The following is a 17,202-nucleotide window of genomic DNA, read 5'->3' on the forward strand; positions in this document are numbered from 1 at the left end:
TACCCCCCCCCCCCCCCCCCCCCCGAGACGTTTTGCTGAAAAATAAATGTGGGAGCGCTCGAGGCCTGGTGAATTCTCCCCTGCCCCTCTCCCCGCCCTCCCCCGCGCCGCCGAGGCCTGCCGGACGCGGCCGTGGGTCCGCAGCCGCCGGTCGGTACCGGCTGGAGGCCGCCGTGCAAACGGTGGGGTGCGAGGGGAGCCCCCCTCCACCAGGGCGGAAAACACCCGCCCAGGCCCCCCCAGCACCTCCACCGCCCCCACCCCGGGCTCCGCGGCGCTCCCCAAGCGAGGGGAGAAGGGCAGGGCAGGGCCGGGGGTGATGCGGGGAGCCGGGGGTCCCCCCACCGCCCCCCCCAGGCACCCGCAGGCGAGTCCCCGTCCCGCCCCCGCGGCGGCCCGGCCCGTCGGGGAGCGCGGCCCCGGGGCTGAGCGTCACCCCCCGGCCCGGGAAGGGGAAGTCGGTTCTGCTGAAAAGTTGGTGACGGGCTGGGGCTGGCGGGGGCAGAGCGGGCGGGGGCCGCTGCCGAGGCTGCGGGGCTGCCGGTGCTGCCGCTCCGGAGCCGTCGCCGGAGCGCTCGGGGGGCGGCTGGTTGGCGAGCGAACTTTGATTCTCGGCTACAGCAGATGTCAGAGTTTTCTTGGGTTTTGGCTGCGTCTGGGGACATCTTGTGATGTTTTAGAGAACAGGACATGATCTCACATGGTGAGGAGCTCTTTAGTTTCTTAATCATTTCACGGTTCCTTCAGAGGCTTTTTTCCACCTAAAACGTTTAGTTTCAGCTCAGTGATCAGCTGCAAAAGCTCGGCGGGGAGCGGAAGAGTTGAATTACTCCAACCTGCGAGAGCCCCTCAAAAAAAAAAAAAAAAAGGGAAAGGAAAAAAAAAAAAAGAGAGAAAATAAGAAGAAAAAAAGAGAAAATCGAGAAGAATAAAAAGGAAAAGAAGAAAAAAGAAAATAAAAAAAAGAAGGAAAGGAAAAGGAAAAGCAAAGAAAAGGAAAAGGGAAAAGAAAAAAGAAAAAAGGAAAAGAAAGGAAAAGACAGAAAAAGAAAAAAGAGAAAAGAAGAAAAAAGATAAAAGAACGGAGAAAAAAGTAAAGAAGAAAAGAAAAGAAAAAAGAAAAGAAAAAAGAAAAGAAAAGAAAAGAAAAGAAAAGAAAAGAAAAGAAAAGAAAAGAAAAGAAAAGAAAAGAAAAGAAAAGAAAAGAAAAGAAAAAGAAAAGAAAAGAAAAGAAAAAGAAAAGAAAAAAGAGAAAAGAAATAAAAGAGATAAAAGAGGAGAAAAAGGAAAAGAAAGAAAGCAAAGCAGAAAAGACAAGACGAGCGAAAAAGGAAAAAAAGAAGGAAAAGGAAGGCGATAAGAACACGACGTGGAAACTTTTCTCTCCGTTTCCCCAAGTCCTGAGAGCGCGGGATGGAGTTGGAGAAAACCTACGCGACCCCCCGCTCCGGCCGAACAGGTGGGACCCGCGGGGCAGAGCTGGGGGCGGCGGAGCCGCATCCCCGCGCGGCCGCGGCTGCCGAGACCGACCCCGACCCCCCCCGACCCCCCCGTGTCCCGCGGAGGGGCTCCGCGCCGGCGCCGGGGCCCCCCGGGTGTCCGTCGGCGTCCCCCCGCGGGGAGCGCGGCGGCGGCGCGGGCGCGGGGCCGGTGCCGGGCGGGCAGAGGCGGCCGGGCGGCGGAACGCGATCCCGAAGCGATCGATGGGGCCTTTTATTAGTTAAATCGCCTGAATAATCGTTTAATCGATAAAAGCATTTCATGGCGGCGCGCCGCACGCCCCGCGCGGCGGGAGGGGCCAGCGGGGGGGGGGAGCGGGGGGGCGGCGGGAGCGGCAGCACCGGCGGCTCTGACCGGGCCGGACCGCGCCGTGTCCCCGCGGGAGGGCGGGCCGGGGGGGGGGGGGAGCGCAGGCAGGGATGAAGGCCGGGCAGGGAGGGGCGCCGGCTCTGCTCCCCCCCCCCACCTCCAGGTCTCTCCCGGGGCGAGGCGCCGAGCGGCGGAGGGGGGCGACCGGTCCGACGGCCCCCGCCTCGGTGGCCCGGCTGCGCGGGCCCTCGACGGCCCCGGCCGGACGCCCCCGCCCCGTCGCGGCCCCGCGGCGGCTCCACCGCGCCCGCGCTCCACGAAAACTCCCCCCCGCGCTCGCCCGTTCCCCGCCGTCGGGGGCGGGGGGGGGGGTTCGGTCTCGCCGCCGCCGAGGCCCCGCGGGCGCAGCGGGGCGGGGAGCCGGGACCTCGGTCCCCCCGTCGGGGCTGAGGGCGGGCTGGGCTCCGCCGTGTCCCCACCCGTCGGACCTGGACGGGGCGGCCCCCGCCCGCCACCGCGGCCCTTCCCCGGGGCCCGCCGACTCCCTCGCCGCGACCGCGGGTGGGCCGGACCCCGAGCGCAGCCCCGGCCCAGCACCCTCGGGCGCCCTCACGCGCTGCCGGGGCCGTCGGGGGGGTCCCGCGGGGCCCCGGGGCTCCCCCCCCCCCGCCCCCGGTCTCGCGTGGCTGCGCCCCCGCCCCGCCCGCCGCGCCGCGCGGCCCCGCCCCCCCGCCCCTATTGGCCCGTGGCCGTCCAATAGCCGGCGGCGCCTCCCGGCGGCCAATGCGCGGCGCCGGCAAGTTTAACTTTTGCGATTGGCCGCGGCGCTGAGTGACGGCTTCGGGCACCGCCCCCCCGCCCCGCCCCGCCCCGTCCCGCCGCTGTCCATCCGCGCGGTGCTGAAGCGCCGCCCGCCCGCGTCTCCTTCCGCGGGGGCGCGCAGCTCGGCCGCGGGGCGCGGTCCCGGGGCGGTGCCGCACCGGCCGCCGGCGGAGAAACCCCCCCCCCGCTTCTCCCTCCACGTTCCCGCCGCCCCGCCCCGCCCCGCCCCTGTTCCCGCCCCCTCCGCCCGCCACAACCCCCGCCGCCCGCCGCGGGCCGGCAGCGCGCCGGGCTCACCGCCCGAGCCACCAGGCGCCCCGCCGCCCCGGCAGCCCTCGGCGGGCGGGCGGGGAGGGAGGGGGCGGCCGCGGCGGCCCCGCGGCCCGGCGGGGCGATGGGCGAACCGCGGCGGTGCCCCACGTCGGACGGCGGGCGCTGACGGGGCGGCCCGGTCCCGCGGGGCCGCGGCGAGCCCGGCCCCCCGCCCCGCTCCCCGCCCTCTCGCACACCTTCCCCCGCCGCTGCCCTCGCCCACCGCCGCCCCTCCCGGCTCCGCGAGTCGCTGCGAGCGGGGTGGGGTGGGGGGGTGGTTGGTGGGGGGGGGGGGGCGGCACAGGCGGAGCGCGCCGCCGCCCCGGGACCGAGCCCCCGCGGACGGGGCGCCCGCCCCCGCTGCCGCCCGCCCCGGCCGCCGCCGCCGCGCAGCCGCCGGCGCCGACAGCACAAAGAGCCGTCGGGGAGGGGAGCGCCGGGCTCCCGGCCGACGGACCGAGACTCCCGCCCCCCTCCGCCGCCTCGGAGCCGGGAGGCGGGTGCCGCGGCTCGGCGGCCGCGCGGGGAGCGGCCGGGAGCAGAGGCGCAGCCCGGGGCGGCCGCTCCTCGGACCCTCTCACCCCCCGCCACGCGCCTCCCCCCGACGGAGCCATCGGACGTTGCGAGCGGCGTGGGGAGCCGGGCTCGGCCGGCGCTGTCGGATACCGCGACCCCGCTCGGGGCGGGACTCTTCGGGTTTTTTTTCCTTTTTTTTTTTTTCCTCCTTTTTTTTGGGTGTTTTGTGTTTTGGTTTTGTTGTTGTTGTTTTTTTTTTTTTTTCCGGGGGATTTTTTTTTTTTTTTGGTCGGTCTCCGGCTGTTTCCCCGCGCCCCCTCCCCCAGCCCCAAACCCCAGCGCCGCCGGCGAATCGAGACCAGCTCGGCGAGGCCGCCCCCGGCCCGGACGCTCCGATGGAAATACACTGTAAGCACGACCCGTTTGCAGCAATGCATAGTAAGTAGGCTGCCACTTCAACTTCTCTGACACGGCCGCGACGGGCCCTGCGCGATCGCGGACGAGGCCGCCGCCACCCTCCCCCCCCCGCCCGCCCCGGGGGAGCGGACAAACCGCGGGCCCGACGGCCCCGGGGTTCGGGGCTGCTTTACCGCATCCCCCCGCCCTCCCCCGTCTCCTCTCCCCGGGCCCGGGCCGGCCGCGGCCGCCGAGCGCCTTCGGGGGAACCGGTGGAGGGACGGCGGGGGGCTCTGCGGGCGGCGGGCTTGTCCCGGGTTTATTTTCCCGTGCAGAAAAAGCCGAGGGAAATCCGTATTTTTACGCACAGACGGGTGTAGTCACACGCCTGACTGTAGGTGTGTATCTGCGTATATGCACGCGCGCTTATCTATAGATACGTGCTGTATATATATATATATTTTTTTCCCCCCCCTAAATCTCTGGGAAAGAAAGCCACCCGGTATTTCCGACGAACGGAAAAGTTTGCTGTACGATATTCTCCCTCTGTTTCAACATTTTGATATTCGTTTAATTGAAAACGACCAAATTAAAAAAAAAAAAAAAAAAAAAAAAAGGCAAACAAATACGAAGGGCACGCAGCGGGGCTGGGAGGGAGATTTTTTTTTTTTTTTCTTTTTACCCATCCAGAGAAAGGCTTTAACAATTCCTGGTCGGGCTCGGCGCCGGGCAGGACGAGCGGGCAGCGGAACTGGTTAAGTTAACAGGTCGTGCGCGATTTGTTGTGCTTGGGGGTCGGGGAAGATTTATCCATTAGCGGAGCGTTATGTGAAATGACATTTTCTCTCACGGCGAGTTAAACGCTGCGTTACGGGAGAGATCGCGGGGAAATGTAAGGGAGAACTAATCTCATTTCCTGGCGCGCCGCAGCCTCAGCTTAAAGAAATTTGTTTGCAAAATAAAACCGTCCAGCGCTGGGGCTCGAAATCTCCTTCTTCTGCCCCTCGCTCCTCGCGTTTTCCGCCCGCTCCCTCCCGTCGGTCGCACCGTTTCGGAAGGTGTCCGGAGGGGGGACGGCAGCCGTACCGGGCTTTTGCCACCCCCGTGAAAAGGGACTTTCCCTCCCGCGGCAGCACCGCGTTTTAAACCCGCGTTTATTTCTCTCCGTCATTGAACCAAATCGCGCTTCTTTTTTTTTTTTCTTTTTTTCTTTTTAATTTTTTTTTAAAGGCGAACTTTAAGGGCGCAAAACCGCGGTGCGGGATGCGGGATGCGGTGGGGTGGGCAGACGCGGCGGCCGCGGCCGCGCAGCTCACGCAGGACGGGTTTTCCGCGTGGGGCTGGACACCCCCAGGGCGGGGAGAAGCTGCGGCGGGTTTCAGCGGCGGCCTCCCATCGCTCGCAGCCGTGGGAAATCGATCCTTCCGCGGGAATTTCGGGGCAAAACAGAAGGAAGGGGAAAAAAAAAAAAAAAGACAAAACTAAAACCCCGGTGCTTTCGCTCTGACCGCCGCCGCAGCGGGGGAGCCGCCGGGCCGTTCGTGCCCCAAACGATCTCCGCACCCGCGGCTCCCGGGACGCGGGGGGGGGCGTTGAGGCGACCCCGGTGAAAAGCGGGAGCCGCCGTCCCGGGCCCCGGGGTCAGCCGAGGCGGGAGAGGGGCTACCGGGTGGGGCCCGACCCCGCGGGCGGCTCCGGGCAGGGCCGCCGGGATCCCCGCGCCCGGTGCCTGGCCGGGATCCCCCCGCCCGAAGGCGCCCCCGAGTCTCGCCCGTCCCCGGGGGGGAGACACACGGACGGACGGACGGACTCCGGGCTGCGGAGCGGGGTTTGGGGTAGGCGCACCGGCCCCGCTCCCCCATCCCCGCGCCGGGCCGAGGGTCAGAGCCCCGTGGGGTGTTCCCCCCCGCCGCCTCCCGCAGCCCCCCGGCCCGACGGGCCCCCGGCGCCGTCCGCGGCCTGCGGAGAGGGACCCCGGGGGGGCGTGGAGGGGCTCGGCGCCGGTGCCGCTTCCCGAGGCGGTAGCAGGTTTGGGGAGGGGTCCCCGGCGCGGCGGGAGGGACGGCGGGCGCGCCCCCGCCTTTGTTCCCCCGGCGGCTGCAGGGTCGGATGGTCTCGGCCAGAGCAGGCCCGGCTCCGCCGGCCTCCCGGGGGCTGGGAACTGACTCCGGGGAGCGATCGGCCCTTTCCCCAAGGAATGCATGTCTTAATGCGCTTTTTCTTTTCTTTTTCTTTTTCTTTTTTTTTCTTTTCTTTTTTTTTCTTTTTCTTTTTTCTTTTTCTTTTTTTTTTTTTTTTTTTTCTTTTCTTTTCTTTTTTCTATTTTTTCTTTTTCTTTTTCTTTTCTTCCTTCTTTCTCTTTCTTTCTTCCTTTTTCTTCTTTCTTTCCTTTCTTTCTTTCTTTCCTTTCCTTCCTTTCTTTCCTTTACTTTCTTTCTTTCCTTCTCTTTTTCTTCCTTTCCTTTTCCTCTTTCTTTCTTTTCTTTCTTTCCTTTCCTTCCTTTCTCCTTCTTTCCTTCCTTCCTTCTTCCTTTCCTTTCTTTCCTTTCCTTCCTTTCGTCTTTCCTTTTCCTTTCCTTTCCTTCTTCCTTTCCTTTCCTTTCCTTTCCTTTCCTTTCCTTTCCTTTCCTTCTTTTTTCTTTCCCCCTTCTCTCTCCCCCCCCCCTTTTCACTCTTCCTCTGTTTTCCTCCTCCTCTCTCCTTACCTTCCTCCCTCCTTCCCTCCCTCCTTCCTTGCTGCCTTCCTCTTTCCCCCCTCCCTTTCCCTTTCCCTTTCCCTTTCCCTTTCCCTTTCCTTTCCCTTTCCCTTTCCTTTCCCTTTCCCTTTCCCTTTCCCTTTCCCTTTCCCTTTCCTTTCCCTTCCCTCTTCCCTTTCCTTTCCTTTCCTTTCCCTTCCCTTTCCGTCCCCTTCCCCTTCCCCCCTCCGCCCCTTCCCTCTCCCCTTCCCCGACCTCCGCCGCAGCATCTCGCCGGTCCGCACCGATTGCGGCCGCCCGTCATTCCGTACAATTAATCCGCTGATGGGGACGAGAGCCGGCGCCCTCGCTCGCCGCAGCGCTGGCGGGGTGGCTCCCGCACGCCTCGGCCACCGGCCCGTCCCAGCCCCGCACGTCCCCTCCGCCGCCGGGGCCCCTGCGCCGGGGGTCCGCGCCCCGGGGCTGCCGGCTCGGCCGCTGGCGGGGTCTTCCTCGCGCACCGAGGAAGGCAGCGCGGACGCTCGTCTGCTCGCCACGGGCTTCAGCGAGCGCGGATTTCACTTGGATTCATTGTGACGGTTTTAGAAGGTTCTTGCAAAGTTTGACAGTTTATCAGCGGTGAAATGGCCGGATTTAAATAAAATAGCTCTGTATAATTATTTTTTTTAAGAAACACTGAGGCGTTTGGCTTGTCAGCCTATTCAGTACCATTCAACTCCTGCGCAAATAGATGTCCTGTATTATTTTTGTTCAGAATTAGCATCCCCACTGCCCCTATTGCTTGTTTTCAACTTCTCCACTCCTCTGCCATCGAAACAGTTTGGATGATTAACAGCACGAGGGCTAATTGCATTTCCTCACTTGGGATCCTCACATGTTCACGGGTTTTACACAGTTTCACTACTGTCCCTCCGAGTGGGTCCCGTTTCCCACCAGATATATGATTCACCTTGCTAAAGGTGAACAGTGCAAATCTGCTCGAAAAGGAATAATATAGTGGGCTTGCCTGAGTGTTCATGTTTCATTTGTGGGATCATAATACCTGCCAAGACTGCTGTAAATCACAAGAGCAGAAATCGCGCTTTTTTTTTTTTTTTTTTTTTTTTTCCCTCTTGATTAAGTCAAGGCATCTGAAAAAAAAAAACCACACCAAAACAAAACCACGTATTTCATTTGAGGTATCCCCTCCGTGCTTAGACACAAACAGTGTGCGGGCTGAGCGATCACCCAGCCTTGTTTCCCGCTGACTGCGCAGCCAGAGGCTTCCCGCAGCCTCCTCTCCACGGGGCAGCTCCGGGCCTGCCCTGGGAGTCGCAGTTGGGCGAACGCGGCCGCTGGCGCCGGAGGGAGGGTGGCCCACGTCCCGGGAGCCGGGCATCGCTGCGTGGTTTCCCCGTGGCCATTTTCCCCCACGATCTGCCTTCAGGCAGGAGGATTCTCCCCTCCGGCCAGTGTCACTGCGGCAGCGTGGCCGTGATCGCCTCCGTGCTCCGGGGAAAAGCAGCCGGAGGCTCGACCGACGGCAGGGAGGGGGATGCCCAGCAGCGGGGAGCGCTGGGCTGGGGGGTCTGCCCTGCGGAAACGTCCCAAACTCTGACACAGCTCTTCTTGTTCTGCCCTTCTCCCCCTCCCCTGTGTGTGTGTGTGTTTCAGGACACGGAGGCGTAAATCAGCTGGGGGGTGTTTTTGTGAACGGCCGCCCCCTCCCAGATGTGGTTCGCCAAAGGATCGTGGAGCTTGCCCACCAAGGGGTCCGGCCCTGTGACATCTCCCGGCAGCTCCGCGTCAGCCACGGCTGCGTCAGCAAAATACTTGGCAGGTAAAAGGGAGGGGGACGACGACGAATCCTTCCGCGTCCGTCAGAAAAGTGTCAGTGCCGGTCCCTGAACTGAAGGCTGCGGGCAAATGGGGAATGGCAGAAACCGCAGGAAATCAGCCCAGTGAGCACAGGGGCCTCCTGACCACTCCTGGGTTTGGATGCCCAATGTGGGTAAAAAGTGCAGCTCCTTGTACGTCTGGTTTGCCCCGTCTCGGTTTCTTGTGGGTAACTCCAACGCAAAGCGCAAAATGCCACGTGGGGTGCGTTTGCCGTTCTAGGGCGTGTGTCCTGCCCCTGCCTCTTCTGAACTAGCAGAGAAAGCCAGGAGTCATCTTCAGTAAAATGTAAAAAAAAAAAAAAAGGAAGTTGTGGAAGTTACTCGTTTTGCTTTCTGAAGATGACTCTCTTTAGCAATAATATTCCGTATTACATCAGCGTTGCCGTGCGTTCCTTCACACAGGCTGTTCCGTCCCACTGTTTAATTCGACATCTTTTTCTACTCTTGTGCTGGCACACGTTTTTAATTAGAGCACAGGATACCATAAGTAACTATTAACCATCTTAATTTTGGCTGCTTTGGGAGTAGCCCTCTGCTCAGGCTGGAGCTGCTTGAACCACTATGACACAGGAAATTAAACTCCAAATTCCTACTATTTCCTGGTTTCATTTTTAAATTTGACATAGATTCAGGCCAAAAATACCATCCTTGTGTCTTTGTATCTTGTGAACAAATCTGAACATAATCTCTGTGAAGTATAGTGTTAAAATGCTTTTGGACCCCAAGTATTCTGAGGTATTTGGGCAACTTGTATTGAGGAAAATATTTTTCTTGATATGTTTTTCTTGATAATCTGGAAAAGTTAATGCCTGGACTATTGACTAAACTTTCACAGTTAACTTTATGGTATAGAATTTTGCTATTTTTATTTTCACCGCCTTTTTCTTCTCCAATTTTTAACCAAGTTGCTTTTCTGGATATGGCATAGCTGTGAAGACTGTTAAGGCATTTTTTTTTTGGCAGTATACGCAGGGGATTTGCTTGGCTTAGCAGCATTTACACTCTCTCAGTGGCCATTTCAGTGTTCAGAGTCGGGCTGACTTGGCATGGCCACAGGCCCCCGGTTTTGCAGCTCCTTTCCCCGCAGCCCCCTCCTCCCTATACTGCTTTACGCGGCGAGGAGCATCTCTGCAGCCCTGCACGAGCTCAGCATCTCTTGCTTTTTCTCCCACGCCTGCATGGCGGGGGGATACATTCCCCTGCGAGCTGCGCACGCTCCTCCCGCTGTCGGTTTGAGGATGCTGGTGCCTTCACTCTCTTAGAGAGGAGAACTTCCCGTGGGTTTTATCCGAGACCCACCGGCCCCTCACGGGCTGTTCCTCTCGGTTATTGCTTTGCATCTGCTGCTGGCGCAGCCCCTGCTCCTGGCCTGGCTGGCGCGGTTTGGCCAGTGACACTCTCCGCCACGGCAGAACCGCCACCAATTCCCACCAGGACCAACGCGCAGCCGGGAAATGGCCAATTTATTCACCTACCCGGCAAACGTCCGATGATTTTACTTCTGATACTTTGGAATAGATTTACCATTAGATATATTTGCACTGTAGAGCTAAGAATGAGGCTCTAGAGCTTTGTCATTAAAGTTGTCAACAATAAATTGGAATTTCATAGCTCATTATTTTCATGACTAGTAATTACAGTGGGTAAAATGTCACTGTAATTGCAGCTCTCTGTGCGTGTGTGTTTTTTCACGTGCGTGTGGGTGAAAAACGGGAGTCCTTATGATAAACCCTTACGTTTGGAATTTTACGATCAGAATTTTTCAGTCCTCGATACAGCCTGAAAAGTCATCCAGAGGCAGGGAAGTGGCAGATGCAGCGCCAGCGAACCTCTTCCCCCTCGGAGGAGGGTACCGCAGGGGTGCCCACTCTTCACCTGCAGCGGCAACTTGCTGCGAGCAAGAGGCCCGGACACGATCTGTGTAAAATGAAGCCGCTCGCAGCCCTCCCGGCCTTTAAAATGGAGACGGGAGCCAGGGATGCTGGTGCCGTGCAGCCCGCAGGCCCCTTCCCTGTGCCCATGTTCTGTGCCAGGGTGAAGGGGAGGGGGGCGTCAGGGGCCTCACCACCCGAGAACGAGGGTCTGGGCCCAATCCCGCACCGTCGGGGGCGAGGCGCGTCTTCCCGTCGACACGCGCCGGTGCAGGCCTGGAGGTGCTGAGGGCAGGCAGCGCTTAGGGGATTTGGGAGCGGGGGTCTTGCTGTCTGGAGGGGCTTCGTCCCCCAGTGAGCGTCACGGCGGTAAGGGCCTTTGCCGTTGTGGTTTACCTACCGTGGGAAACACCGTCTCGTCGGCGCGGCCACGGCTTCCTGGGCTTGCGGGGTGGTCGGCAGGCACCGTGTCGTGGTGCAGCGCGGCGCTGTTGGAGGAAAGCACAAAGGAACGTTTGTAAAATCTGCCATTTTGGCTGGAATGAAGGGAATTGCAACTTTTTGTCTGGTAGCGTTCACGGTATTGTGTGGCTTCCTTCTGCACCCTCCTCACAGGACAGGGGCCAGCAGCGAAGGTTTTGAGGCCGGGCGGCAAGGTTTTAGCAGGTTGATGGTCCACATTTGCCACCGTTTTGTCATGTCCTCAGGAAGCATGGGAAGAGCTGAATTTTACCCCCTCTGCCCTAAAGCTTGCTACTAGGCTGTGCTTAGGGACACAGGGAGGGTTAATCCCTCTCTGACACTTGACGCTTTCCATTACTAATATTGCTTAAATGGCTGATGGAGACAGAGTCCACATCTGCACCCAGAATATCTGAAAACAGGTACAAACAACATGGTGTCAGTCTCTTTAAAGGAATTTTAGGCCCTGCGCACAGAGCTCTCCCGGAAAGATTGAAAACCCGCAGCCTGGCAGAAATTTGATGAACATGGTTGCGTGTTACAGTGAGACAGACTTCGCTGCGCAGCCTGTTTGTGTTCCGCTCACGCTGGAAAGATTGGGGAATTAATTTTTTTTTTCTTTTTCATATAATGGGTATGTCAAGTAGCTGCACAGAAAATATATTTATAAGCAGTCTTATGCTCTTAGTTGGGAGTCTTCTCTGAGCTCCCTGCTGTTAATGCGGGCACGGAGCACTGCGTGGATGTGTTTAAGCAGCTCGGTGGGCGCCGGGTTGAAAGGCTCCTCAAGTCGAGGTCTTGCTCTGCACAGAAAGGATGTGCCAGCTCAGGGCGGTTGGGGCGGTTGTTGCAGGTAGGCACGGGGTTTCTTTCCCATCCGGCCACGAGAAAATTCACAAGATACCAAGGAAATGTGTGGCCAGGAGCGTGCCTCGTGCATTGCGCTCCCTGAGAGCGCGACACCGAGGAGCACCATCTCATTCTTGGTCTCCATTCCCACCCTCGGTGGGTAAGAGACGACTTCTGCTCTTAGCAGCGTGCTCAAGGCTTCGTTTATTAAAAGGGGAGACTTGTGGGGCCGGGGATCTCGTCTGCGATGTACGTTGCAGTGCTACCGAAAGCAGTTGCTCTTGCGTGATTTACACATGAGGGAATCTGTCAGATTTCGGTCGGTTTAGGGATCCAGTCCTCCACTTTTCCTGGCGCGGCCTCAGCAGAGCTGCTGGTGTGGGGAAAGGTGCTGTACCTGAGGGAGGGTCTCAGGACTGGTCACAGAAACCAACCCCACATCAGCTGGGCCCCTCCAGAGTGTGGGCAGCTCCCTTTTCCTTGAAATTCATGATTGAAACTGCTAAAAACCTGATGTTAGAAAAATTCAATTTGAAAAATATTAACTATTAAAACCATAATATGCATATTAAAACCATAAAACAGGAAAAAGGTATGCTGGCGTATTTATTCTGGAGGTGCAAATAAAACACAATACCTAGCCTTCATTTCTCTATGAAATGATAACAAGCCGTAGATATTAATGACACAGAATTTCTGTAGAAACAGTAATTTGCTATGAAAGAGTCCACCGCAAAAAGTGTTCTTTGGTGTGATTTGTTTCTATTATTGCCAGTACCGCTGATTAATAACACACATTTTCAGTTAATTTTGGATCCCAGCATGCCCTTTAATCTTGCATTGTTCCTTTTGTCTTGCTATTACAGAAAAATATATATTGTATCCCGAGGCCCGATTCCAATTACTATAAGTTAATCTATTAGGTGATAAAGCACTACATAGCAGAAAATGTGTATGTGAAAGTGAAGATGTATCTCAGGATTTGCTGGGGTTTGGTTACCTTGAAATTATGTTCTCTATAAATCTCAAAGCATGTTCTCTGTCTATTTGTGATAACTAAAGCTTTGTTTTGGATGTTGTCCCAGGTATTACGAAACCGGGAGTATTAAGCCTGGAGTGATTGGAGGATCAAAACCAAAGGTCGCCACACCCAAAGTCGTTGAAAAAATTGCAGAGTACAAACGCCAAAATCCCACCATGTTTGCCTGGGAGATCAGGGATAGACTCCTTGCTGAGAGAGTGTGTGACAACGACACCGTGCCCAGCGTCAGTTCAATTAACAGGTAAAGGTCTGCCTGGTCCTGAGGAGGGACGCTCCTCCGACGCGCTGCCACTGAATCCCCCTTGGCCAGTTGGACTGGGCGTTTTGTGCTGTTTGCAAGAAATGCAGCTTGATTGTGCTTCCCTGATGCGTTCGGGGCTGGGGAACAGCTGTGGGCTCGCCTCGGTGGCTGGAGCATCACAGACGATGAACGTGTCCTCAGAGCGGGCAGGTTCTGCTGCTGCCCTCTGCTTCCCTCCCGTCCTTTCCCCAGCCCGGGAGGTTCAGTCTTCGCTGGCAACGATCCCGCCCGTTTGCTCCGAACGAGGTCGCAGCTCTGCTCGACGGGGTGGGCGTCCAGCAGGATGTTGTGCGGGGTGGCAGTCATCTGGGAAAAGTGAGGGTCTCGGTGCCTAGAGAAGGGGACTCAAGGCACAGGCCTAGGGTACCACTTCTGTCCCCCTGTCGCCTGCTCGGTCTTGCTGAAGTTGGCCCAGGGCTGAGCCTGCGTGGCTGTCACCAGGGGAGTTGGGTCGGTAGCCTTCGAGTGCCTCAGCCATCCGCTTGTTACATGGATGCACTTAAATGGCCTTTTGTAAAAATGCAGGAGAATCTCATTTGGAGCCTAAGTCCCGCATTCGGGAGTTTTGCCCTGGCCTTGCTGGGCAGGGCTGGTCTTGCAGAGGGGTCTGGAGCTTACACTCACCTACTGCCACCTCAGTGACGCCTCCTGTGCTCGCCCGCTTCCTTCTGAGTCGAAGAATGGCTAAAGCCGGTGTTGAAAAAACCCAGCGAAATACTCTGTTGTGTCTCCAGCCCTGCCAGGCCAATAATAAGGGATTAATACTTGGAAGGCAGAGCGCTGGGGCAGCCTCACGCACACCCGCAGCCCTGGCAAGCAGGGAGCCCTTTCATTTTCGCTTGGGGTGTGCCCCGCGCTGGGCTTCGACCTCACCGTGCTGGCGAGATGGTTTTCACTTGTGCGATTGCATGCAAATTCTTTGAATGTAGCTAGCTATAAAGTCCCATCTGTGTCCATGGACGTGAAATAAATTGATGCAATATTCTTTTATTGGCTATCCCAACCTGATTTGCATTCATGGAGTTGCCGCTTGAGTAGCCGGAGTGGCTTCCCCAGCGTTGGCGGGGAGGGGTGTCTCTGCCTTGCCGAACGGAACATTGAGTCATGCGTTCCTGTGTTTTAAGGGCAATAATGGGTCAGTTCACGCGCAGCCCGTGCTGCTGCCTGGGAGCTCCCGACTCGCCGAGGCTCCAGAGTGGTGTTCAGTAACCCCACGGACAAGGCATTTTCAGTTTTTAAAAGGATCTGAGAAATAATATAGACGCCAGGAAAACTGAAGGAAGATGTCACGCTGACTGACCTCAAGTTACCAAGGGCAAACTCTGCTTCCATGAAAGTCAGCTCGAGCCCTGCCACGTGAGAAGCATCCCTGCCGTCATCAGCCCCGTGTTTGTGTAGCAGGGCTTCATGCATCCTCCAAAAAAACTATGAAAAAGGCACTCTGAGCTCTGTGAAAAAGAGAGATTAAGTAGCTTCCAGTCATGTTTTGAGCCACTGTCCGTGTTCTACCTCCCACTGCATCCCTGTGTGTTCCCACACTGACAGCGTCCATGCACGCACGGCCATTGCATCAGACACCCATTTCGTGATCCGCCACCAAGCTTTTTTGGCCGGAAATCTCATTCTTTCTCATCTGCTTGCCACTGTGGCTAAGGTCTTTTCCTTTTCTTAAAGGTGTGAAATCCCTTTTTGAAAACGCATGCGATCTTTTTGAGTCAGTCTGTTTACCCAGAGGATTGTTTTTGCCAGCCTAGGAGTACATCCTGAAAACCCAGACCAACCTGTCATGACGAGAAACCTGGAATTCACATCAAAAATACTTGGCTTTAGTGCTAAATCCTCCCAGCTCCACGTCGTGGTCTGTGGGATTTATCCTTCTATTTACAATTAAGTGTACGTGTCAAGGCTTTGCTGGCGGGGACGTTACACGCCGAGGGTTCAGGCCCCGGCTCCTGTTCACGCTGAGGTGCAGACAGGGGGTAGCCCTGTCGCTGCAGACCTGAACCCCTCAGAAAATCGCGCGGTCGGGTTCCCATCCTGCTGCAGGGAGGGTGAGGCCGAGCAGTTGAAGTTCCCACGGTGGGGAGAACGGAGCTGCCATGCTGCTCCCCCTGACCCTGATGGGGAGAGGGGGGTCCCCAGGGCCGAGCTGTTCCCTTCGGGGGAGCCCTCACTGCTCTCGGGCCGCGCTGCGCTCCCCGCTGCAGAGGGGGCCTTGCAGCAGACAAATTTGAGCTGCTACCCCCCTGTATAAGTGAATAATAACTATTATTATTAATTAATAACTTTAATTAATATTAATAATAGGCCACTCCTCCACAGCAGGAGCAACTTCGTGTGATTAAGCCTTAATTAATCATTGCGATTCGTTTTGCTCAAATAAGCTGAGAGCTGCCCAGCTGCTTCAAAGCGCTGCAGTGCCCTGTCCCCCAGAGATGAAGACGTTGATGTGTCAGAAGGCCCCGGGCCCCCTTCCCTCGCTGCGGTGCAAGAAGGTGTTGTGCCGGGGGTGGTTTCCACTCCCGCTCATGCAGGGTCCCAGGTCTTTGGCTGCACAGTGCCCCACCAAAGGTCCCTTTGACCCCAGCACTGGGCTGGCTCCTCCGGCCCCTGGCAGGGGATTTGCTGCCACTGGAGATGTCTGACACCCAACAGCTTCGCTCTGGGGCTGGCAGCTGAAAGCTGACGTACTAACAGACCCGGTCCCCGTCAGCTCCACAGAGGGATGGGAGGGGACGGCACCGTGTGCTCTTCTGGGCTGGGGCCGGGTGGTGGTTCCCGTACTCGCTCACGGGGTGACTTTCAAGCTGCTTGTTCCCATGGATGCATCCCCATGCCAACTCTGACTCACACCTCCCCTCCTCTCCCAAATTCACGGCAGGCAGAAACGGGAGAAGAGTTGTTAGTTAAAGGGAGGAGAAGTGCTTATGGCACGTTACCGCTGCGTCGGGCAGGTCGGTGTGCGGGGAGCGGGCAGCCTGCCTCCTTCCAGCCCGTTCCGATTCTGCTGTGGTCGGTGGCAGGGCTGTGCTACTTCGGGAGGCATTTCAGACCCCGTCTTTTATTTCTTCACGCTGCCTTGGCAGGTGAACGCTTGCTAGAGGACCTCCCCAGCACTTCTTAGCCACTGCCCTGCATCCTGCAACACAACACAGGCCTTCTAGTTTTTCTGCATCTCTGAAGTTTTCCTGATTGACATCGTTATAAATCAGAGCAGAGTCTGTCCCCAGGGATGACAATGTACTTACTCAACTTTTAAGATTAACATTTAATCCATCACATTTTTGTTTTAATGTTAATTTGGCTAAGCAGGTCCTTTTCCGAGGTATCTGAGTTGTTTAGCTGTGTGAGTAGCGTACCCAGGGTGGCCTGGGGACAACCTGGCAAACGTGTCCCCCCACCCAGGGGTGCAAAGCGCAGCCTGCGGGGATGTCTGGGCTGGGAAGTGCCCGGGTCCCTGAGGAGGGGGTGCTGGGCCCGATGGGTGCCCAAATAGCAACGGGTGTTTTGTTCCTGGGGGGTGAGGATGAGGCCCTCAACGGCACTGAACTCTGTAGCATCCCGGGGAAGGTGCAGGAGTCGGTCAGACAAACGTCCGTAATGAGCTGGAGGCAAAAACATGGTCCTGGGTCCGCCCGCCAAACTTTGGTGTTTCAGTGGATGACAGGGTAACGGGCAGAAAGGCATTTTTGTATTGATGTAGGTGACCTGGACAGAAAAAACAGTGTCTGATGCCCCCTGCCATTGCAGGCTTGATGCTAAGCAGCCGTTTCTTTTCAACCACACACAGGATCATACGGACGAAGGTGCAGCAGCCACCCAATCAGCAGGTCCCAGCCTCCAGTCACAGCATAGGTAAGAAAAACTTTTTTTTCCCCCCCTTAATATAAAAAAAAAAATAGCATAATGGATTACAAATATTCTAAAGAACTTTTAATCATTCTTATGGACAGATAATTCTGCATAAAACACTTCAGCACACGTGCTAATGCGCCTTCTTTGTCATTCTCCAAGGGCTGAACATAGTAAATGAATTTTATAAATACTGCTAAAAGGTTTTGAATTTTACTGATTATTATGATAAATAGCTTTCACCATGAGACAGAAAATTGAAATCTAAACCAAAAAACCCCCACTAATGGGGGTCTATAGAATGTCAGATAATTAAAGTAATAAATCAAGAAAGGGATACTTATTCATAACATTTTCTGCATCATTAGTCAGTAAGTAGTTTTGAATGTGTTTTTTT

The 17,202-nt window shown here is 57.0% G+C and overlaps 1 protein-coding gene across 2 annotated transcripts in view; it reads left to right on the plus strand.

The window, feature by feature from the left end:
* The first annotated feature begins 516 nt into the window (after window positions 1-516).
* Window positions 517-17,202, plus strand: part of PAX5 (paired box 5) — a 136,711-nt gene continuing 120,025 nt past the window's right edge. For both annotated transcript variants that reach the window (XM_074813023.1, XM_074813022.1), the window contains exons 1-4: window positions 517-1,459; window positions 8,205-8,370; window positions 12,696-12,893; window positions 16,744-16,808. In XM_074813023.1, coding sequence (XP_074669124.1) covers window positions 1,414-1,459; window positions 8,205-8,370; window positions 12,696-12,893; window positions 16,744-16,808 — 475 coding nt within the window. In that variant the 5' untranslated portion in view covers window positions 517-1,413. The remainder of the gene's footprint in view (window positions 1,460-8,204; window positions 8,371-12,695; window positions 12,894-16,743; window positions 16,809-17,202) is intronic.

The sequence above is a fragment of the Strix aluco genome, chromosome Z (genome assembly GCF_031877795.1).
Source record: "Strix aluco isolate bStrAlu1 chromosome Z, bStrAlu1.hap1, whole genome shotgun sequence".
In the NCBI taxonomy this organism is placed as follows: domain Eukaryota; kingdom Metazoa; phylum Chordata; class Aves; order Strigiformes; family Strigidae; genus Strix; species Strix aluco.